The 24,631-nt window shown below is 43.2% G+C and overlaps 2 protein-coding genes across 5 annotated transcripts in view; both read left to right on the forward strand.

Moving 5' to 3' along the window:
• The window catches only part of AGBL5 (ATP/GTP binding protein like 5), a 740,606-nt gene that overhangs the window by 211,274 nt on the left and 504,701 nt on the right, over window positions 1-24,631 (forward strand). For all 4 annotated transcript variants that reach the window (XM_029596295.1, XM_029596297.1, XM_029596296.1 and 1 more), the window contains exon 10: window positions 4,107-4,242. In XM_029596295.1, coding sequence (XP_029452155.1) covers window positions 4,107-4,242 — 136 coding nt within the window. The remainder of the gene's footprint in view (window positions 1-4,106; window positions 4,243-24,631) is intronic.
• LOC115088459 (transmembrane protein 138-like) lies at window positions 17,849-22,458 on the forward strand. The gene is made up of 2 exons (XM_029596732.1): window positions 17,849-18,148; window positions 22,360-22,458. Exons 1-2 carry the CDS (start codon window positions 17,849-17,851, stop codon window positions 22,456-22,458), a joined length of 399 nt encoding a protein of 132 aa, XP_029452592.1.

Consider the following 24,631-nt stretch of genomic DNA (forward strand, 5'->3'; position numbering starts at 1 on the left):
TCCATATCAAAAACACATGGTCAATGTATCTTTTCCATAATAAAACCTTGTCTTTAAATTTGTGATCTGTCAAGAACATTTTTTCAAATTCAGCAACGTACAAATCGGCGATGGATGGGGCCATGGGGGAACCCATGGCCACACCCTTGACTTGCATGTAATAATGTTTATTGAATGAAAAGAATTTGATTGAATGAAAATAAATTCTTGGTCAGAGCAGCTGTAGCTAATCAATTCAATGATGAATTTATAGTTCATCATTGAATTGATTAGTTCATCATTGAATTGATTAGTTCACCAAGAATTTATTTTCATTCAATCAACATTATTACATGCAAGTCAAAGGTGTGGCCATGGGTTCCCCCATGGCCCCATCCATCACCAATTTGTACGTTGCTGAATTTGAAAATTGTTCTTGACAGATCACAAATGTAAAGACAAGGTTTATTATGGAAAAGATACATTGACCATGTGTTTTTGATATGAAGAGGTAGTGTTGTTGATCTATTAGAATTCAAAGAGTGGCTCAATAACTTGGATCCTAATCTACATTTCAAAGAGTGGCTCAATAACTTGGATCCTAATCTACATTTCAAAATGCAGTATGATTCTAAAGAAATATCATTCTTAGACATACTCATCAAAAAAACTCACACAGGCTTCAATACAGACATTTACTGAAAACCTACAGACACAAATAAATTTTTATCTTATGACAGTTGTCATAATAAATCACTTATACGCAATTTACCTTATAGCTAATTTTTACGCCTAAAATGGTTATGTACGGGCAAATTCCAATAAAGGGCTTTTTTCCATCATCCAATTCTTGTTCTCGTCATTGGTATATAACAATAATACATAAGCAAGATCGAGATCCTTTGTCGCCAGGGTCTTATAGGCCCTTTTTACTGTTAAATTTTGAAACCAAATTATTAGCAAAAATAATGGCAGACAGATTGGCTAGGCATTATTTACCTTCTTAGATTAAAGATGAGCAAGTTGGGTTTGTTAAAGGTAGACACTTGGTACATAATGTTCAGAAAGTGTTAGCATCCATAGAGGTCAGTGCTGGGAGACAACTTCCATCACTACTTTTGAGTTTTGATGCTGAAAAAGTTTTGATCGAGTGGATTGGAAATTTATATTTGCAATAAAGCAGTGGGAATGGAGGGTTACTTCATTAAAGTGGTGAGGTTGCTCTATAGTAACCCGGTTGCTTTGGTGTTGGCAAATGGGGCTCAATCTGAAGAGTTTCTAATTCAAGAGAAGCACTCGTCAGGATTGCCTGCTTTCCCCTTCATTATTCATTCTTACATTACAGCCTCTTTTAACTATGATTAGGGATAATATGGTCAACAAGGGAATAAGTGTAGGGAGTGGTAATGCCCCAATATTTAAGCTTTCGACATTTATGGATAATATTGTGGTCCATATTACGGAAGTGGAGACTTCCCTGCCATCTCTGCTAGGTGAGTTCACTGAGTATGGAAATTTGGCGGGATTTAAAATTAGTTTAGATAAAACGGTAGTTTTGCCAATGCGACAGGATGTTAGGACCATGTGCAGGAGTCAGTTCCCTTTAGTTGGGCTAGGGATTCTTTTAAGTATTTAGGGGTATTATTGTGCAGAGATGTGTCCAAGGTGCAAAAGGAGAACTATAAACAAATGTTGCTTCAAACTACGAACCTTTTAAGTACCTGGATGGTTAATGGGGCGGATTAATTTATATCAGATAATGACACTCTCGAACTGGTTGTACTTGCTTCAGATGGTACCTATTTGGTTGAATATGGGGTAATTAGAGGTATAGAGCAACAGGTTAGATAGTTCATATGGCTTAAGGCTAAGCCTTGCATATAGCTTGGGATGTTAACAAGGAAATGGAAGCAAGGAGGCCTGGGATTAGTAAATATAAAAAATTATAATAGGGCTTGTAGTCTAAGACACATCGGAGATTGGATTTTGGGGATGAGCTTTTACACTCCCTGGAAATGTAGAAGAGTTTGGTGAGGCCTAGGGAGTTATGGTTCATCCTGCATATGGTATTGTAGGAGGGCAGGGGAGGATGCGCAGATTTCTTATTTCTTGCCCATTGTGGGGAATGATGATTTCTCACCTGGTTCACAATCCCGGATTTTTAGGGAATGGGGACAAAAGGGGCTGTTTCTTTTACATCGTGTGTTGTATGAAGAGGGGTCTATTCTACCCTATCCAGAGGTGTGCAAGCACTAAATCTTAAGGCCTTGGAAGGAGAACAATGAGAGATAATGCCAGAGATTTTTGATCTGGAAGATTCTAGCTATCACTCTATTTCTTTCTGGTGTAAAATCTTACAGAAATTGCAAATGGGACCCAGTTTTGAGAAAATAGCTAGAGGTTGGAGTAAAGAATTGAGTATAGAATTGCCAGGGCAATCTCTTTTTAGGGCCTTGGTGGGAATTAAATCTCTCACGCCCAATGCTTCCTTGAGGGAAACTCAATATAAATTTCTTCTTCGAGCTTTTTGCTCCCAGATTCAAGCTTTTAAGAGTAATTTGGTGGCAATGAGTCTGTGCATGAAATATGGGCAGGAGTCGGGAACATTGGGTCATAGTTTTTGGAATTGTTCCGTGTTACAAAAGTATTGGAAAACAGTGCAAAGATATATTTAGGAAGTACTGGGAGTGACATTTGGCTCTTTATGTAAGAGTATTGCTATTTGATGATATGAGAAAATATACCTTTCCTTCTGGTTATACAAGTTTATGGTGTAGTAATGTACTACTGTTGACAAAGAAGTGTATTTTACAAAAGTGGACAATGGAGGAGATGCCCAAAATAGGGCAATTAAGGAATATGGTTTTTCAGACATGTCAGCTAGAAAAGTATATCGAACAAATGGATATGAATTAGAGACATCGGACCTTTTTGAAAATTTGGAACTTATACTTGCAATTTATACCGCCTCGTGGCAGAAGCTTGATAGTAAATTACTTCATTCATTGAGTTTTAGAAATGTTGGCTAAAGTTATTTGGGTATTTTGTTAACTGAGTAACTCTACTTATTCCCTTGGGATAGGATGGGGGAGGGTAGAGTGAGGTGGGAAGATTTGGGTCAAGTCTGTTTGGGTTGTAATTAAAGTACATTAAGTGTTGCCTGGGCTAGGAAGTATACACCAGTTCTGGGCTTTCTTTATGTGAATCATTTTACATATGTTCAATAAAAATAATTTAAACATAAGGAACAGAACATTTGGATGTTTCCTGACCTAGCTAGAGCCACACAGGAGTGAAGGAGGAAATTCATAGCCAGGAAAGCTAAACATTTGGTTCTGGGTGCCACTTGCACTATACGTCATCCATGCAAGTGTGTTATAACTTTGGATGCAGCTAAGTTCTTTTTTTTTTTTTTTTAATCTATTACATCTGAGAGAGTTTATTGATGCTAAACATGGCATAGTATTGTAGCCTGTCTCTGATGTATGGGAATATTGTGATTAATAGGTAGTGATCTGCTCAGACGTTTTGTCCGTTTTTCTTATATTGAATTTAATTTTCTGTTTGTATGGTCATGTCCCATGAACTTTGCTGTTCCCCCTCTCTATTGGGGTCTAACGTTGGCTTTATGTTATGATGATTATGTTTCCATTAATTTATTTTCTTTGTGTTGAATTTACTATACATACTGCTTACTTTTCTTTTAAATATCTTGTATATTTGATTTGATTTAAAATGCATAAATAAAGAATTTATAAAATGAGACAGGGTAAGTAGGGAGTTATCCGGCCACACAAGGCTGGTTAACTTTAGACCTGTTCTAAAACTGGTCTAAAGTTATCCAGCTAACCTAGCTGGATATACCTGATATTTGGCTAAGTTAACCAGATATCGCAGCTCCTCTCTGGAACGCCTCCTTTTTTTATCCAGCTAAATTATAGCCAGATAACTACATATCCAGCTACAATTTAGCCGGATAAGTGATTGAATATGCCAATTTTGCCGTTTAAAAGGATACCCTTTGAGTTATCTGTCTAAATGGATTTTGAATATTGACCTACCAATGACTAGTGAGAGTTGGAATACTTCATAACAAAGGTGGTTTATTGCTTTTATTTATTTCTTAGTTACACATTGGAGTGCAATTACAACACAGGGCGGTCAGTGAATACCATCCCTATGGCTTGCCATGATAATGGGAGGGCGAGTCCGCCACCACCACCAACGTTTCCATCCAGATACACCACAGAAGTTTTTGAGCAGGTAATTTGGATGCCAAGTGAAACAGGCCATTGTTCAAACTGCTTAGTTAGGGATGAATATTATTAATTTGTTAATTTCACTTCACATTATGTCTTTAGGCTTACTGGGGCATTGTGTGTGGAATTGTACTTCAAGTGTGCTTTTTTTTTTTTTTTTATAGAGAATGAGGAAAGAGGCCGAGTACTTTTATCTATTGAAAATCAAAGCAACTATCTGTAAACAAAAATGTATCATGGAATGTTTTATTGTTCTTATGTCATCCACTGAACAGAAACACATCAAACACTCCAAGGTAATTTGTAATAATATTAATCAAAATATATGTTTACATACTGTAGAATCAATGGATCAATGAAAACACGGTGATGTTTTTGTTATGGAAACTGTATTGTCGGTCCTGCAGCATGTAATCATATATTTATTTTCAATTACTTTGGTGTGTCTGCTGTTTTTCTGCTTGAGTTTTGACTTGAGATTTTGGGTTTCCTCCCATGAGGAAACCCAAAAAATATAATTGAAAATTATAGAAATTTTTTGGGATAGGTTTCTTATGAAATGTGGAGTCAGGTAAGGGCATGCTTTGTTTATTCTCTGAGGACAAGCAGGATAAGAATACCCCAAAACTGAGTGACTTCATCATTGTTGCCAACATGTGGAGCATTTCTTGAAAGCTAAGGAAAAACCTAGAAAGCTTTTCCAGGCATGTGCAGGACTTCCTGCTCATCTGTGCTAGTATGGAGTCCCCCTCAGTCTATTTTTGTCTGCAGCATACTTCAAATACGTTTTTGACACAAGTAGTGTCTTACACCTTTTCTTGTAGTTTTTGAAATCTCATTGGGTCTGTTTTTTCTCACTTGGTCCCCATTAGCCTCTTAGTCTGGTTTTTGGCACTTGGTAAGCTGTTTTTTTTTTTTTTCTTCATATGTTCTGAGCCCTGAGTTTCTTTTTGTACTTGCTAAGACATCTATTGAGCAGCTTTGGTTGGCCTATTTTCACTGTATGTTTTGCCAGCATTGCATGGAAGATAGCCATTGGCTTCAAGGAGTGCCTAGGCTATAACCTCTCCAAATTTGACCTCAGCAGTTTTTGAGGACAAATTGAACAGGAGGATCCTCAAGGCTCTCAGTATCTTAAATGAATCTGAGTGACAGTTCCGAGTACTTTAACATTAACTACACTACTGATGAAACAAGTCCTTAAGACCTTGAACTCAACACTGAGTGGCACAGTACCTACATTGGTGCCTTGGTGCTAAAAAGCAACATTGAATCTTTCTTTATTGAGCATGAGTAGATCAGTACAGAGAGGGAAGCCTCCCTGACTGTTTGACACAGTTCAATTCCGAAGTTCCACAAGTCTTCACAGGGTCCCTTTAAGGACATGGCTACAGAGTCAGTACCCTCTTAGATTTCTACTTGCATGATAATTTCAGAGTCTAAATCTGAGGAAAGTCCTGAGATCTCCCCTATAGGTCTGAAAAGTCTGTTTCAGAACTGAAGCTCTCACCAGCACTCTTCTACATAGGTAAGGAAAAGGTCCCCTCTAGAGGACTTCACCTCAGATTTTGTACAAAGTATGGCTAAAGTCATTTTACAGGTTGAAGAAGAGCCCAGGACATCTTTCTCAAATATCTCAGTTTCTCCCAGGACAAGCAGGATGGTAGTCCTCACATGTGGGTGACATCACTGGACGGAGCCCTGTCACGGAAAACTTTTCTGTCAAAGTTTCTAGAAAGCTTTAACTGACACTGGCATACTGAGTGCCCTGAGCATGCCCAACATGCCATTATCCCTGTGTCCACAGGGGTCTCCCTTCAGTCTTCTTTTTTCCGCGCTGCAGTTAGCATCGCTTTCAGGAACTCTGTGAGAAATTTCTCACAACTTTTCCTCATGGAAACACTTGAAGTTTTACTTCACAAATAATTTTTCCCTACACGGGTCTCCCTTCGCGTACATTTAATCGACGCTCAGTGAGTACTATGTGCTGTGTTTCGGTTGGTTTCTGTCACCTCACTAACGGTTTCCCCCAGCTTACCAACTGAACTGCGGCCTTCTCTCTCCCTATGTTTTCACCCTCGGTCAGCCCCACAATACCTGTGAGTGTCCTTTCTGTGATCCTCCTCCGGATTTTTCGGGGCTAGAGGGATAGGGACGTCACGGTTACCGTTGCTGCCAGGGCCGCCATCGATGCCATCGATACCCTCATCGATTCCATCGGGCCTCTATCGATTCCTTCAATACCCTCATCCATGCCATTGATGCCTCTTTTGATACCATTGATGCACCCATCGATGTCGTGTCTGCCTCCATCGATGCCAACCATACCTGCATCGATTCCATCCATGCCCCCATCGATGCCCCCGTCGATTCCATCGATGCCCACGACCATTCCATCGATGCCCATATCGATGCCATCGGTGCTCATATCGATACCATCAATGCCGATATCGATTCCGTCGTTGCCCATGTTTATTCCATCGATGCCAATGTCGATGCCATCTGTGTCAATTTCATCGATGCCATCGATACCTTTGTCGATTCCATAGATGCTTTCATCGATTCCATCGTTGCCGTCAATGTCCTCGTTGATGCCACTGTTGATGCCGCCATTGATGCCATCGATGGCCATCCATTTCATCGATGCCACATCGATTCCATTGATCCCTTTGTTGATGTTATCGGTGCTTCCGTCGATGCCATCAGTGCTTCACCCATGCCATTGATGCTTTCGCTGACACCCTCGATGCCACCTTCAATGCCGCCATCGATACCTTCATTCCTACTGAAGCACCTAATCAATACCCTTGACTAAACAATAAACGCTCCGTACTCTGTGTTCTAAACCAGAGCACCATGTACTCCTTGGGCGATAAATAGTACCAGGAACAGTACTGGCTCGGTGACAGTCCGTCACCAATTGCCATCTGACATAGCAAGGGCATCTTTCTCGGCGCTGGAGAATGACTGGGCTGAGCATTGTACGCATCACCTTATTCGATGCTGGAGAATGACCGGGCCGAGCACCGTACGCATCACCTTACTCAGTGCTGGAGAATGACTGGGCCGAGCACCTTACGAATCCTCTTACTCGGTGCTGGAGAATGTTCGGGCTGAGCACCGTACGAATCCTCTTACTCTGTGCTGGAGAATGACCGGTCCGAGCGCTGAGGGATACAGCCAGCACCGATGTGGATTCCACGTTCGGTGCCGGCACTTATACTGCACCGGCATCAATGTCCATTGAGCCAGTTGCGAAGCGGGCCCAGCTATACGAGTCCTGTGCTCCTCTGTACCTGAGGCACCGAGGCATTCCCCACCAACATCGGTGCTGGGTACTGAGCCACCACAAATTAATGTGGAAGTGCCAGTAACGCCTAGCCTGTCTCCTCTGTAGCTGCGCTACCATACCAGCTTACAGAGTTGAGTCGAACGTTTACGTCCTTCAGGCTGTCCTCGATGCCTCCCGAAACCTACTAACACCAGAGCCATCGATTATTCGCACCGGCATAGCACCGCCTCATTGAGACACCTATCAACGACAGCCTAAGTCATCGCCACCGACTCATCCTTCTGAGCCTCTGCCACGAAGGGCGATAGGCACTTACTTCCCCTTCAGCACCGATCCCGTCGAGACCTGGTCACTAAAATAAGCCAGATATTCTCGAAAGATTCTAGGTCGTCATATCTTCCAAGGACTTTATGCGTGTCACATATTGCTATTTACCAGCCAAAGACAAACCAAAATAAAGGTAATGGACCTTACAGGGAAGGAGTTCTATCCTTCAAAAATACCCTGAAGAACTGGCTAACCAAACCAAATCAGGCATTAATATCCTGATTTTTTTGAATCAGATCAATTCTGTAGGCCTCGTGATTTCTGAGAGCCTTTAGTGCGTTCTTTACTGCCCCGAGCTCCAGGAATTTAACTGATGCAACAGCATCTTTCCTGAACTGACCATGGACCTTAGGTGTGAAAAACGTGAATGTGAACTCTCCAGCCCAGGCTGGAAGCATCTGTAGTCATAACAAATTGATGAGGAGGAATTTGAAAAGGTAGACCCTTTAGGAGAACCACCAGGATAGAGAGTCTGCGCCCATCACCTTGATTCCCAAACTGGGGAAGGATCCTCTGTCTCCTGCCTCCTACCAACCAATTTCACTCTTGAATTTTGACCAAAAACTATTAGCTAAAATCCTCGTGGAAAGGTTGGCAGTTATCTTACCGAAATTGATTCTGCCAAGTGGGGTTTGTTAGAGGACGCTATGCCCTTACGAATGTTTGTTTGGTGACAGCTGCCATGGCATTGTGCCGACGGGTAGAGGATCCTTTCCTGGTAGTAAACTTGAACGCGGAAAAGACGTTTGATCGTGTGGACTGGGATTACATGTTCTCCCTCTTATGTCATCTGGGAATTGAGGGGCTCTTCCTACAAAGCATACATTTGCTTTATCGGGACCCAACCGCCTCCATTATAACGAATTCTTCACAGTCCGAACCATTTCAGGTCGCCAGGGGGATGTGGCAGGGGGGCCCTCTCTCTCCTTTGTTATTTCTTCTGACACTGGAGCCCCTGCTGCGCTCCATTCAGACAACTCCAGAGATCAGGGGGATTAGGCTCAAGAGACAAGTTTTCATATACGCTGCTTTCACAGACGACATTCTGATGTTTCTCATCACACCCACCCAATCGCTCCCCGCACTTTTGCGGCTATTCCAAGTGTATGGGGCCTTTTCTGGGTTTAAGATCAATTTGGAAAAGTTCGACAGTTAGGGACCTTTGGGACGGGCCTTTCCCCCTGCGATGGGCAGGGAAGCCACATTAGATACTTGGGGATTTTGGTGTCTGCTGACCCCAGGGTCCTGTATTCCCTCAATATCCCACCCTTATTACAACGCACGCGGGATAAGCTGCATACATGGCAAGACTTACCGCTTTCTCTGGGGGGCCGCATCAATTTTTTCAAGATGGCTATCCTACCCCAATGGTTATATATTCTCCAGAATTTACCACTCCTACTCAGCCGGAGGGACCTGAAGATATTAGACTCCACTATTAGTAAGATTCTCTGGCGAGGCAGGAGACCACAGATTGCCCTGGTCAAACTCAAAGCACAATGGAGTGAGGGTGGAATGGGAGTCCCAGACTTAGCACTCTATAATTTAGCGAGTAATCTCCGTATTACACGGGAATGGTTACTGGGCTCCTCAAATTATACTCATATTCAGGCTGATCAAGCCTTAGTAGCACCCTTTGATTTATGTTTCATTGTACAGGCTTCGACCAGTCAGTTACCCAACGTGCTAAGGGGCCATGAATTGTTAGAACCGATGCGGATAGCATGGAAGCGGTTATGTAAGCATCTACACATTCCTTCACAATGCGCTTATCTACTTCCTATACAAGGTAATGCACAGTTCATGCTGGACTCTCAGACCGCAAGCTTCCAGCTATGGGCAAACCAGGATATTACACAGTTAGGGCATGTTTTGGATGGGACGTGGGAAATTCTCCCGTTTTCTCAACTGAGTGCTCTTTATGCGCTACGACCTACCCAGGTCTTTCCATATTTGTAGTTACAGCATTATGTGGCCTCCTTGTCTGTAGAGTGCAAGACGCCAACAATCTTTGAAGCGGTGAATCAGATGTTGCGGTTGGAGAAACCGGCAAAACTGACCTTGGCTGAGGCGCATAGACGTCTAAAGAAACTAGTTTTAAATGACCAGGGGGGACAGCTGGCAGAGAAATCAAGTGACGGGGTCTTCAAGATCTCCCCTGAGGTGATTCAGACTGGGTTTCGGCAGATATCTCGGGTGTCTAGCAATTCTTATTATCGAGAGATGCAATACAAATTCTTGTGGAGGGCATATTTGTTCCCAAAGCTCTTATTCAGGGCAAATCTGAGAGGACAGGTCAGTGTGTGAAATGTTACACAGGCTCCTGCACCTTGTCTCATTCATTTTGGGGATGCCCTAAAATTCGACATTATTGGGCTCGTATCATGACTTATTTGGAGGAATTGCTGGGCACTCCAGTTCCCTTCTCACCCACAGTTATTCTATTTGGTGGCATGCCCTCCTCAGTGGTTCGGGGGGTGGAATCTCGTTTGCTCCTTCAGAAGGCCTGCTATGTGGGGAAAAAGATGATATTGCTGCACTGGAAAACTACAGTCACACCCTCCTTTTGGATGTGGAGAAATGCCTACCATAAATTGTTGCAGATGGAACATCTTGCATCTAAAACCTGACCGTTACATTGGCGCAAGTTCTTAAAAATTTGGAATGTGTGCATACAGTCTCTACCCCACAGAGCCAGAAGTCTGATTCTCTATGATTATTGATACTTTCCTTCTGAACTGTGCCAGATTCTGCTTCATGGACTGTCTGTACAGTTTACCAGCATAGTAATTCTTTTGGGACTTGAATACCGGAATCTAAGCCAATTGGGGGATTGGGGGGGGGGGGGGCGGAAGGGGGGAGGAGGGGAGAGATGTGTTGGGTGAGTAAAAATAGCATACGAGTTAACTATTTTTCTGTATATCTCTGTGTTCTGGGAAGGTTCAACTGTGTGAGCCTCCTGGGCTGAATGTTTTTTTTCAGTTCATGCGCAATAAAATTGTTTAATCTAAAAATAAAAATCAGGTTGCATTCCTGAAGCTCCCCAACCACCTTCAGTCCTCTATGTCTTGCATCCTCCACCCTAGATCCCCCATCCCTCGATACTTAAAATCTCATGCTGGATACAAAGTAAGCACTTTCTCACTTCTAACATGGGATTTTAAGTATTGGGGGAATTGGGGAGCACACTACATAGGGATTGCGAGTTGTAGAGTTGTCTGGGAAGGCAACTTGAAAGAGAACTCCGGCACACTGTTAAAATCAACAAATAGCAGTTATCCCTCCTTTATTATTTTCTCTCATACCTAAAGATTAATTTAAGAGTACAGTATTCTCATATATGGATATCCTATTATTCATATAAATGGAATTTCCATTCCACAATCCAAATGGCGTATATTATTGAATCATGTAACCGAAACTTTATTGGCACCTACTAGCTAATTTATAATCCTAACCAGACTTATTTATGTGCCTATCTGTAAACGGTTGCGATGGTATACTACTAAACGACTGTATAGAAAATTTTTTAAATAAATTAAATAAATAAATAAATATATTTAAAGAGAATTGGGGAAGGGAGGTGGCCCAACCTGCAGACTCCCTGAACATTATTTGCACATTTAGGAAAGGTTTGGAGGGTGGGGAATGCACAGCCCAGTAGGGTCCTCTATGAAGTTGGGGATGGGGGAGGAGAGAGGGAATTGAGAGCCACAAGCACTTTTTTTTTTCCAGATAATCTGTCCGATTGCCAGCTTACGGCCAATTTTAAAACCCGCACACGCGTAAAATCCAGGGCTTACACGCAGAAGTACCAGGCCTTTCAAAGGAATAGGCCGGGGGCATGGTCTGTGCAGGGAGAGGCAGGGTGGGGGCCGGCCAGGAGAGTGGCCATTAGGCCCTGTCCCAGGGAAGCGCGTGCAAGCCAGCTGACGGGGTGCAGAAGATACTTCTGCTCCAGAGGAGCAGTAAGTATTGAAACAAAAAAAATGTGGGGTAGATAGGTAGCAGTTAGGGTTCTGGGTGGAGAGGGGAAAAGGGAGGAACATTAGGTAGGGGGGTAGGAAAGTTCCCTCCCAGTCCACTTCTTAATTGGAGTGGACTGGAAGGGAATTGGAAAGAAGGCCAATCGCTTCGCTGCGCATAATTTACAAAATTCCACCCCCGCGCACGGAAGAGCCCACCCACCCGCACATGTACGTGCTGATGTTAAAATCCGGCGCGCATGTGCACGCGGATATATTTTATAACATGTGTGCGCCAACGCACACATGTTATAAAATGTCTTAAAATCGACCCTTTACTGAATATGGATCTCTAGGTAAACACTTGCAGTGCCAACACTAGGGCAAATGGCAGCAAGCCTTATTGGAAGTGGCATTCCTCTCCCTCTAATCTGAGATACTTCTTGTAGTTGTGGTGTCTCCCTATGTAGGAAACACAGCCAGTCTTTTATTAAGAAGGGAATTATGGAGCCTAGAGAAAAAAATGTTAAATTTCTTTTTCAGGAGCTACTAGTTCAAGGCACTTAGGTCTAAGAAGGGACAGAATCTTCCAGTCATTTTGGGAATCATTAAATATTTAGAATCCCTGTCCTCTTTCCTGCAGAATTATAAGCTAGACCACTCTGATCTGTAAGAAAGAGATTTCAAGAAGCATTTTCCACTGAAAAGAGATTATAAGTGAAACCTTCAGAGGAAGATTTGGTGGGATCTTCAGCAGTCATAACCTTCATCCATACACTATGATCCAGAGAACACAGCTTTCTTACTTTATACTAGGCCAACCTTAGCTTCCTCCCATCACAGGAAAATCTAATGTTAGTTGAACTGGAATTATGGCTATGAGCGTTGAATTCAGTCAAAGCTTGTTCCTTGTTTTGATTGGGTTGCTGAGTGAGTTTAGAGCTTCTCCATCATGATAGTGAGACCCTAAACTCTTCTGACAGAGATAAGAGGACTGTGGAAAAACTATCATCTGAAGAAAAAACTGGTTTACTTACAAGTCCACCCTGTAACCTCCTAGAAGTTGTGGAAGGTGGATCAGAGGTGGCCGCAGAGAATATGAAAAGTGGAACAGTGGTCCTTTTTGAGATCCATCACTTCAATGACTTTCTCTCCAAAGATAATTACGCCATAGTAGGGTACTACTGCAAACCTATTTTGCATGTCTTTTCTGAGGCATGCAGCCATAAGTATCTGCAGGCTCCAATAGCCATTAGAGATGCTCTTGATGCTATTTAAAAAACATCATAGGTCAATTGTACCAGATGCTTTCCACACTGTTTTCCATAATCCAGTAGGTGAATAAATTGTTTACGTTTCTCTGGAGGAGAACTTCTTTCCCCCTTCCCAATCAGAGTGCATATATTCGATCATAGGATCTGATAGGACACTATGTTGAGAATACCATTCTAAAAGAACTTCTTTTTGTAAAGTCTTAAAGTCTAAGATTCCCTCCCAGGGAGAAATGGGTCTGATTCCTGTTAGCCCTTTTCAGGTCAGATCTGATGACTACAAATTGGTATGGCAACTGGACTTTCTTGAATCCTCGAGCTTTCTGGATCTGATACTTTGTATTTATCTTCTTTCCAAAAAGAATTATTGAAAATGAAGTTTCCCACATTCTCATTTGTACTTCCTGTAGGAGCTGATGGCCAGGCATTGCCAACTGCTCCTTAGGTAAAGCAGAGTTGCTTACCCGTAACAGGTGTTCTCCCAGGACAGCAGGATGTTAGTCCTCACATGTGGGTGACGTCACTGGACGGAGCCCTGTCACGGAAACCTTTTCGGTCAAAGTTTCTAGAAAGCTTTGATAGACACTGGCACACTGAGTGCACTGAGCATGCCCAGCATGCCATTATCCCTGTGTCCACAGGGGTCTCCCTTCAGTCTCATGTGTAGCAAAAAGTGTGAGCGAAAAATAAAACGTATGTGGACCCAACTCCGCGGGGTGGCAGGTGGGTTCAGTGAGGACTAACATCCTGCTGTCCTGGGAGAACACCTGTTACGGGTAAGCAACTCTGCTTTCTCCCAGGACAAGCAGGATGGTAGTCCTCACATGTGGGTGATTAGCAAGCTACAGGCTGACTCATATTACACCAGGCCAATACTGTGCACAGGCACAATAATTGGGGAGCTATTGGCAATGATGAGGCAGCCTGACATCACAGCAGGTGGTTGTAGAAGGAGTTGGGGAGCATAGTGGAAGGAAGCATTCCAAGACAGATTGGCTAAGGCAGAGAATTGATAGACTTCCATATGTAAGCATTAGGGGGCTGCGAATGTGTGAAGAGAGTTACAAGGCACAGCCTAAGAAATGTCGGCAACTGGTACTGAACGATAGTGTGGTACCGATGCTGTCATGTTTATTAGAGATGGTGCCTTCATTCACCCCTGGAGAGGAAGGCTTGCTTTTCATAGCAGAATTCAATACAGTTTGCTAGTCAGTTGGAGAGAATTAGTTTGCCCACTGGAACTCGCAGCTTGACTTTGTCAAAGAAGGAAAGAGCTGGGTGTGTTGTCTATGGAATGCAGTGTGGTCTAGATAGAATGCAAGTGCACGTTTAAGGTCCAAGGTGTGTAAAATCCTCTCGCCCTGGTGAGAGAGAGGCCTTGGGAAAAATGGGCAGAGCATATTCTTAGTAAGGTAGGCTGCGTCTACCTTAAGAAGAATATTAGGGTGAGTATGGAGGACCACTCGGTCACGGAGGAACCTAGTGTAGGGTGAGTATGCAACAAGGCATGCAACTCACTGACCCTTTTAGCAGAAGTGATGGCTACAAGGGAAAGGATTTCCCATGGTAGACTGTTAAGTTATAGGAATGCAAAGGCTCCCACGGGGAATGCATGAGTCTTGTAAGCACTACATGTATGCCCTATTCTGCAACCAGTGATCATAGAGGAGGCTTAATCTGTAGAGAAATCATGATAAGCCGACTCATAAGGGGTTGGGCCGTTAATCGGGCATCCTATACTCCCAGGTAGTACGGTGAAAATGGAACTGAGGTGTACCCGTGTAGAAGATGTCTGGGGACCAGAATCCAAGGGGTATGCTAGATAGCCTAAGAGATGGAGTGGTGGAGAAAAAAGGGCTAATACCTACGCTTACAGCGTTCCAGTGCCACGTGCATGCAAGAACTGCGTAAATCTCTCAGGAATGGCAATAGATCTTCCTCCTGCAGTGCAGCATCATCTGCCACCTCAGGAAAACCTTTGAGTTGGAGCCAGTCCAAAGCTTCCCCATCCCTGAAGTTTGCGGCCACAAAGTCGAGTTCAGTTGCCCAGATTTTATTGATGCATAAGAGGCATCACTCCCTTGAACTGTTCCTATGTACATCAAAGAAGCGTAAGCAATTCTCATGAAGTGCATCAGTTCTGGAATCATCGAGCTGTCCCTCTTTGGTGCCACTGGCACAGGCCTCATCCCAACATGGTGCATCGAAGCCCTGAAAGACCAGTGCATCCCCCAAGGTTGGTAGTGGAAGGTTTTCAATTACAACTGTCTGACACTTTCTGTTCAATAGTGCTTTGCCCTCTAATCCATTGCCTATCACGCTGCAGGAGCCATTTTTAGTTTCAAAAGAAGATATCCTTCTGCTAAACCCAGCCTGAAAGACACAGCAATCCTTTGACCATGTTGCAGAGTTAGTGAGAAATTTTTATAGCTCCTTTACAAAAAAGACTGAACACTCCATCCCCTCTTTTTAACTCTTGCTTCGGCGGTTCCTTAGACTGGAGCCCCAAACTCACCTTTGGGTCTGTTTTTATCCTTAGAACCTTGTTAGAGGAATATTCTTCTCCCCCAGAAGATTTCACCTTTTCAAAATGTATTGAAAAGTTGGCAGCAGCTCTAGGTATTCCTGTCAGTAAGAACAAAACTCCGTGATCTGAATTCCTTGGTCTATTAAAAATTCTGGATACAACTGCAGAGCCTGCGGCCTTACCAGTTTATCTGGATAACTAAAACATCCAGATAATTGCCTTTGAATATTGTTCTTGATGTGTTTAAATAAGATATATACCTATTTATGCATTTCAAATTTTTATTCAAAGAATAATAGTACTTCATTGATGTCAGTATGAAATAGAGAAGAGCAATATGTAGCTAATGTCATCACTGCTTGCCTAATCAGCATATAAGTGCCAGCTCTGTGGGTGCAGTGGGTGCTTGTACATGCCCAATATTAAGCAAACTCCTTTCCTGTGTGTCCAGGGAAGGGTAATTTGTGTTGAGTTTAGTGCCTCCAATTGTTTTAGAAATTGGGGCCCCTGCCATACTTCATAATCATTACAGTAAACTTTTTCTCAAAGCAACCAGTGTGACTTGAAATTCTGTGATTGTATGTTCCCTTTTCCTCTTGTCTCGCCTTCCCCTAAAAAACCAAGAAAACCAAAACTCAGCCAATATTATAGCACTTGACTTGCAGTGCAAATTATAGGTTTTCTTATGAGCTCTGGTTATGATGGATTACTGTTTCAGTTCTTGATTTGTAGAATCTAATCCAGGCCTAGATTCATCATACCGCAATATTTATAGCGGAATGAGCCGTGACAAAAAAAGGGGTGGGGCGATAGTGAGCAGGCTGCTGCATCGTGGCAGTGCATTTGCACCTGCAGCAATTGCAGCCGCGCTGCACACTGTTGCCCCCGTAACGCCAATAAAATAGCTGTAGCTATTTCCGGCGCTACTGCAGGTGATAATGTGCGATACATTATCACCTGCAGTACTACAGGCCCCTAATTTCCCTAAACTCCACCCAAACTCCTCCCCTTTCCCTAATTTAAATGTTCAAATTGCGATGAGGTTATTGAGTGCATTAAGGCGTTATCACTTGCGATAATGCATGTGATAACGGCCCATCACAATTTTATGATTGACTCTGTAAGATTGTAATATTAATTGGAATTTTAAATTACTTTCCATTCTGGAGTTTGTGATTTTTTTCATAGTATATACTTTCCACATTCTGTCAAACTACTTGCTGGGTGGCAGAGTATTAACTTTCTTACAACTGGCTGCAACCATCTATAGGGTGGCTATCTCAGACTTTCTTAACCTATCATATTACAAACATTCTCTAACCTCTTTTATATTCAACAAGCCGTTAAGCCCGTTAAAACGGGCTACATCCCTCTGTCTCTCACCTCCCCCTCATTCTCTCTCCCCTCCCTCACCCACTCCTCCCTCCCTCCCACTCAGTCTCACTCACTCCCTCCCTCTCTCTCGCTCAGTCCCACTCACTCCCTCTCACTCAGTCCCACTCCCTCCCTCTCAGTCCCACTCCCTCCCTCCCTCTCAGTCCCCCTCTCCCTTTCACTCAGTCCCACTCTCCCTCCCCCCTCTCACTCACTCAGTTCCACTCTCCCTCCCCCCCTCTCACTCACTCAGTCCCACTCACTCCCTCTCCCTCAGTCCCCCCTCACTCACTCCCTCCCACCCATTCTCTCTCTCCGTCCCTCCCACTCAGTCCCTCCCACCCACTCTCTCTCTCCGTCCCTCCCTCCCACTCAGTCCGTCCCTCCCTCCCTCGCTACTGGCCGCTACCGCCGCCGCCCGCTGTCGCCGCCCGCTGCCGCCACCGCCCGCTGCCGCTACCGCCGCCCGCTACCGCCACCGCCGCCGCCATTTTTTTTTTATTTTTTTACGCACGGCTCTGACCAACGTGCTGGCCCGCACATGCGCGGTAGAGCTGCTCTCTACTGCGCATTTGCGGGCCGTCGGTCAGAGCCCATTTATAAGGTAGATTATTCCATTCCTGTATCTGTCAGTGTTATGATGTAGCAAACCTGCTAGTGCCTGCAGCTGATGCATCTCAAAATCTGGTCTTATGAGAACTCTGGATCCTGGCTCGTTCTTGGTTGGGAAAAAATTAAGTTGATCCCTTATTAAAGGGTACTTCTCCTAGGACCAGCTCTAGCTCTCTCTGTGCTTGGGGAGGATGAAGGCACGCTATTCGTTTGTATCGGGATCCTGAGCCTAAGGGGGAAAGATGCTGCAGGCCAGTAACTATAGTCTGGTGCTGTCACTGCAGTTCTTACTGCTGATCTACGACCTCTTTGTCAACTCCTCCTCTGAGCTGCTGCACATGGCCCCCATCATTCAGCTCGTCCTCTTCATTATTCAGGACATCGCAATTCTCTTCAATGTCATCATCCTCTTCCTCATGTTTTTCAACACTTTCGTGTTCCAGGCTGGCCTGGTCAGTCTTCTATTCCGCAAGTTCAAAGGCACCATCATCCTGTCAGCAGTCTGCCTGGCTCTCAGCATTGCTTTCCACATCTGGGTCATGGTAGGGAACCTGAGCAAGGGGTTATATAATTTATTTTGCCATTTATGTAGAACCCTATACCAGGGTACTGTATAATACATTTTGTACATTACAATGAGTCTCTGCCCAAAAGAATTTACAGTCTAAATGAAACAGCAGGAGAGAAGTGGCTTGCATGAAATCACAATAAGAGCTACAAGGAGAAACAGGATTTGAATTCTGCTATCCTGGCCCATTATTCAAATCATCAACACCATCTGTGCTTTAGACAAAATTAGTTGAAGGGGCTGCTGTCTGATTTCAACAAGACAGCAAAAAGGTTTGTGACCCTCACTGTAATTTGGATGAGGTAGAAAATGAAGCATGTGATGTGTGAGTATCAGTTTAAAGGTACATGGTCTCTATATTTAATTGTGTTTCATTTCGTGTCCTTTGAGTAATTCTATTCTCTCCCTTGTTGTATCCCCATTTGAATTTTGAAGTTCCTGTATCCCAGTTATATGTATTCCCTTGTTCCTTGTAACGCTTCCATGCGACTTTCAGTTTCATTGTAAACTGGTGTGATTTGTATTTTATAAACGAACGTCGGTATAGAAAAGTTAAAAATAAATAAATAGGACAAGCAGAATGGTAGTCCTCACACATGGGCGACATCATCAGATGGAGCCCGGCACGGAAAACTTATGTCAAAGTTTCTAGAAACTGGCTGCAACCGTTTCTAGAAACTTTGACTGGCACGCTGAGCATGCCCAACATGCCACTACCCATGTATCTATGCGGGGTCCCCCTTCAGTCTCTTTTTCCATGAAGCTTTCGCCTTGCAACAGTGGAACTCGTGCTTTTTTTGTGGAAAATTGTTTTGTTCCCATTTTTTTGTTTTCGCCGGGTCCCTCTTCTACCTGGGGTTAGTTACTAGGAGTCGCAGTAAGTTTTTTTTCTGTTGTTCACGGTTTATTCCCAAAGGTGCCGCTTCCCACTGGCCACCAGTCATTGACTGCATGTCGGATTATTTTTCCCATGGTGTTGTCTGGTTTTCTCGATGCCCCCAGTGTCCACTGAGTTTGTCCATCACAGACCCCCATGAGGTCTATATCTTGTGCCTGGGGGCATCGGCTTCTCGTTTTATTCACAAGCGTCCTGTGCGGGACCGTATCAAAAGCTTTGCTGAAATCCAAGCAGATGACATCGAGCGCCCTTCCTCGATCTAATTCCCTAGTCACCCAGTCAAAAAATCAATCAGATTTGTCTGAAAGGACCTTCCCCTGGTGAATGCATGCTGCTTCTGGTCCAGCAATTCGTCTGACTGTAGATAGTTCACTATTCTTTCCTTCAGCAGCGACTCCATTACTTTTCCCACCACCGAGGTGAGGCTAACCGGCCTGTAGTTTCCAGCCTCCTCTCTGCTCCCACTGTTGTGAAGCGGGACCACCACTGCTCTTCTCCAATCACTTGGTACCACTCCCGTTTCTAGGGATCTATTTAACAGGTCACACAGCGGACCCGCCAGCACATAGAAACATAGAAATGATGGCAGAAGAAGACCAAACGGTTCATCCAATCTGCCCAACAAGCTTTCACACTTTTTTTTTTTTCATAGTTTTGTTACTCTTGTCCCTTTAAATCATTTTTTTGGTTCTGTTTCCCTTCCACCTCCACCATCGTAGATAGCAGTGCTGGAGCTGCATCTAAATGAAGTATCCAGCTAATTGGTTTGGGGTAGTAACCGCCATAATAAGCAAGCTACTCTCACGCTTGTTTACCCGCCTGTGCAATTCAGTCCTTGTTGGTTGTTTGAATATAAAACATCTTTTCTTCATTCCCCCTGCTGTTGAAGCAGAGAGCTATGCTGGATATGCATTGAAAGTGAAGTACCAGGCATTTTTGGTTTGGGGTAGTAACCGCCGTAACAAGCAAGCTACTCCCCTGCTTTTATGTGGATGCAAATCCTTTTTTCCATCCCTGAGCTCCCTCTGAGCTCCCTCAGTATCCTGGGATGAACCTAATCAGGCCCCATGGCTTTGTCCACTTTTAGTTTTCCTAGCTCTTCCCATACATTCTCTTCTGTAAATGGAGTTACATCTACTCTACTCCCCTCCAGTTTCTTGTTAACTAGCGACAGTCCTTCTCTAGGGTCCTCTTTAGTGAACACCGAGCTGAAGTATTCATTTAATATTTCTGCCATTTCTTCGTCTCACTCCACACATTGATCCTTTTCATCTTTCAATTTCACTATACCACTTTGAACTTTTCTCCTTTGTCTGATGTATCTGAAAAATGTTTTGTCACCTCGCTTTACCTCTTTGGCAATCCTTTCTTCCACTTGACCTTTTGCTGTCTTGATTACTTTTTTGTCTCCCTCAGTTCCACCAGATATTCTTCCTTGTGCTCCTCCTTTTGGGATCCTTTATATTTCTTAAACGCTGTTCTTTTAGCTTTTATTTTGTCAGCCACCTCCTTTGAGAACCAGATAGGTTTCATTTTTCTCTTGCTTTTCTAACATATAGATTAGTTGCCTTGAGAATTGCTCCTTTTAGTTTGATCCATTGTTGTTCCACATCTCTCTTTTTCTCCCAGCCTTCTAGTTCTTCCTGCAGGTATTTCCCCATTTCATCAAAGTCCATGATTTTGAACTGCAAAACTCGAGTCTTCGTGCTTCTTCTCTGTATCCTATTTGTGATATGAAACTATACCGTTTGTTGATCACTGGTGTTGAGGTGGGCACCCACCTGGACATTAGAGACATTATCTCCATTAGTGAGCACTAAATCGAGTATAGCTCCCTCCCTCGTGGGTTCCATTACCATTTGTTTGAACAGAGCCCCTTGCATGGCATCCACTATCTCTCTACTACTGTTAGATCCTACAGAAGGGATTCTCCAGTCTACATCCAGCAGATTAAAATCTCCAACAATCACCACTTTTCCCTTCTTTCCCATCTTTTGGATGTCTTCAACCAGATCTCTGTCAAGTTCTTCCATTTGATTTGGAGACCTTTAAACCACTTCAATAAAAATGGATGCCCCATCATCTTTTTTTTAGGTCAGCCCATAGTGCTTCTTCTTTGCCCCATCTTCCTTGCAGCTCAGATGCTTGGATACTGTTTCTAGCAATACTAAAACACCGTTATAGAATCGCTGAAAGAATCTTTAGAATTCGTAGATTGTGCTCCACAGATTCGGAATTTAAAAAACAGGCGCTAATACTCGCCAAGCGATTTATGGATCGTAGTTACCCTTATTCAGCAGTTCTTAAAGCATATAGACGAGCCTATTATTCCCCTTGGGAGGCGCTCCTGCAGTATCAATCCAAACCATCTATTTCAGCAAGCATTTGTGTGCTTCAACACACGGACAAATCATATTTGATAGCTCAAAGTATCAAGAGGCATTGGCATGAGCTGCAACTTCACTCCACATTCTCAGAAATGCCAATGGTAGCATATCAGAGAAGCAAAAATATTCGAGATTATGTAGTATGGGCATTTCTTACACCGAGCAATACAGTGCGGCTGAATGGGATACATAGACAATGCGGGAAATGTGACATGTGTGAGACCACTCTTGAAGGAAATGAATGGCTTCATCCAATCACAGGCCGGATATATAAGAAGAATAATAATACTACATGCGAATCGGCCCAAGTAGTGTACTTAATAATCTGTCCATGTCCACTGCTGTATGTAGGCCGCACTAGTAGGGCTATCAAGATTCACCTACGTGAACACAGAAGCCGCATTCACACCGGTAACATTGAAGCCCCTATTGTAACCCATTGCCAGCAATTGCACCATAAGTTCAACAAGCTTAGGTGGACAATATTGGAACAAATCTCTAAAAACGATCGCGGTGGTGACCTGAGCTATCAACTGAATTACCGAGAGCAATGGTGGATTTTCACCCTTGCCACGGAAGCACCTGCTGGTTTAAATGATAATGTTGAGTGGACATCTTTACTTTAATTTTGACCGCATTTTGACATTTCAATTGTTGACACTTGACATTTCAATTGTTGATTGACAGCTCTAGTCACATCCGGAACCCTTTGGACTTCCTGTTTAGGTTTAAAAAGCCATCTATGACTTCTTGGCGGCTTACTGCCAGAGTTAAGCTGAAGCCGTGCAGCAGTATATGCAGAGAGTCAGTGACTCAAAGTAATCCTGTGGAAAAGCTATTTTGGACGGTTGTTGTCATCATTTAAAAGATAAGTCTAATGTTTTATTCTTTGTATTTTAGACACCGCACTACTCTTCCACCCCTGATGAAGCCCACGAAACACGTACCATGTTGGGTTGGGTTGGTGTTGTTATAAACTGTCTTGATAAGCTCAGATAAGTGTCCAGTTTTACCTGCATAACTATAAAAAGAGTGAAGTGAAAATTTAAAAAGAGTAAAAAATGTAAACTATGTGGTTACCGATGATTACAAAAACGGGAGCATAGTCAAAGATATTGTGATTGACATGCACAGCAGCACGTTAATACGCTGCAGAACCCGAGCGTGAGGCTTCCCAATAATAGCCCATGTGAAGTTTATGAGGTATCCAAAAGTTACACAAAAATATTACTTTCAGCGATTCTATAACGGTGTTTTAGGTTTGCTATATTTGGAATATACACCATTACATACAGTTTTTGTTTGAGTGGATACTGTTTCTGACATAAAGAGCCACTCCTCCCCCTTTTCTGTCCTCTCTGTCCTTCTTTAACAAGTTATAGCCCGGTATTGCCATATCCGAATCATGAGATTCCGTGAACTACGTCTCCGTGACAGCAACAACGTCCAAGTCCGCCTCCACCATTAGGGCTTGCAGATCTGGGATTTTATTGCCCAAACTACGAGCATTTGCGCTCATCGCTTTCCATCTTTTCTCGTTCAGGTTACTGCTTTTCTTGGACTCCTTTTGTGACTTATTTAGTTAAGTTTTGTTATCCACTTCACCCTTTTTTATTGCATTTGTATTTGGGGGGTGACATTCTAATTTCTTTCTGCCACCCACGACATCTAGTTTAAATGCCTTATGACATAGGATTTGAATTTATCTCTTAGGATCCTTTTTCCTGCCACAGACAGATGTAAGCCATCTTTGACAAAGAGCTTTTTACTGTTTCATACATGGCCCCAGCCCCCAATAAATCCAAAACTTTGTTCCTTACACCAGGATTTGAGCCATACATTGAAGTTATTAATATGGCTTAGCCTCTCCTTCCCCTTTCCATGAACAGGTAACGCTTCTGAAAAGGCAATGGTTGTCGCCATGTGACTAATCTGCTTCGCTCGAGGCTGGAAATCTCTCTCTACTGCTTGGGTGCTGTTTCTAGCAAGGTCATTGGTTCCCAGATGGATGATAATATCAACTTTAGAGTCTTTGCTTTCTTCTTTGATCACTTTGACTATTTGAATAGCATTTCTGCTGGTTGATGATCCTGGGAAGCTTTTAACTGTAGTGTTTCCCTCGCTAAGAGTTCCTAGATTAGTGCCTCTGATGACAGAGTCATCCAGCACAGTGAACTTTTTCCTTTGGTTACTGATTGTATTATGGGATTTCTGTATGCATTGGGTTTCTTCTTTCTTTTCAGATAACACTTCAATCTCTTTCACAAGAGCTTCTTCATTACTTAATACAGAGAAGGCGTTTTGTACTTGTGTTACTTGATACAGCGTGTGTCTCTGCATCACAGGTCTAATTCTACCAGAGCCCACTGTAATCCCTTTGTTTTTTGAGTTCCTTAATTCCCTGTGTGAGTGGGGGGGGGGGGTGGTTAGACTTGTGGGCTGCATAGCTGTGAAGAACGAGTGTCTGTGGGTCACAGGTCTTTTCCTACCTGAGCCCACTGTAAACCTCTTTTTCTTTGACTTTTGGTTTTTCTGTGGTAATGGGGAATTAATTCCTGAATAATGTAAAGTGGGAGAAACTTTCTTTATTGCAGCTAATTCAGCTTTAACTTTAGCTAGCTCCTTTTTCAAGGAAGAGAGTTCTGAACAAATGGGGCAAGCCCTAATTTTCCAGATGATTTCCCTCAGAATAAAGGCTCCACAATAGTTATATTGGATAGTCCTCATTTTGGTAAATTTATTTGATGGATAACACCTAAGGAAATACTAAATTTCCAATTTATCTTGTTGCAAATTATGTATTTAGGAAGATTATATCAGAAAAACAAAGGGGTGGGTGGGTAGAGGGGCAGGGTGGGAGGGTGGGAGGGAGTTAAACAGTTAACACTTGGCCAGGGCTGATCACTGGACACTTTCTGCTATTGATTTTGATCAGACCCTCCCCTAGATTTGGCTAGCTAATTTAAGCTTTTCCTTAGCTCTCCCCAAGAGTTTGTACATGTAGCTGTCTCTTTGAAGTTCAAAGCAGACTGAGGACTTGATTGCCCCAGGAAAAGGCCCCAGACAGTTCATGTTGAAGGAATGCACTCAACGGGACAGGCTAAGGGCCAAGGCAGCAAAGTTCAAATGAAGGTCCCAGACAGTCCATGTTGAAAAAGTGCACGCAAGGGAA

The sequence above is a fragment of the Rhinatrema bivittatum genome, chromosome 3 (assembly GCF_901001135.1).
Source record: "Rhinatrema bivittatum chromosome 3, aRhiBiv1.1, whole genome shotgun sequence".
Lineage (NCBI taxonomy): Eukaryota > Metazoa > Chordata > Amphibia > Gymnophiona > Rhinatrematidae > Rhinatrema > Rhinatrema bivittatum.

Excerpts from the sequence above, each read along its gene's own strand:
- LOC115088459 (XM_029596732.1), top strand. The coding sequence starts at position 17,849 with ATGCTGCAGGCCAGTAACTATAGTCTGGTGCTGTCACTGCAGTTCTTA. Across the intron at positions 18,149-22,359 it reads CTTTCCACATCTGGGTCATG|ACACCGCACTACTCTTCCAC; the intron begins GTAGGGAACCTG and ends TTTGTATTTTAG.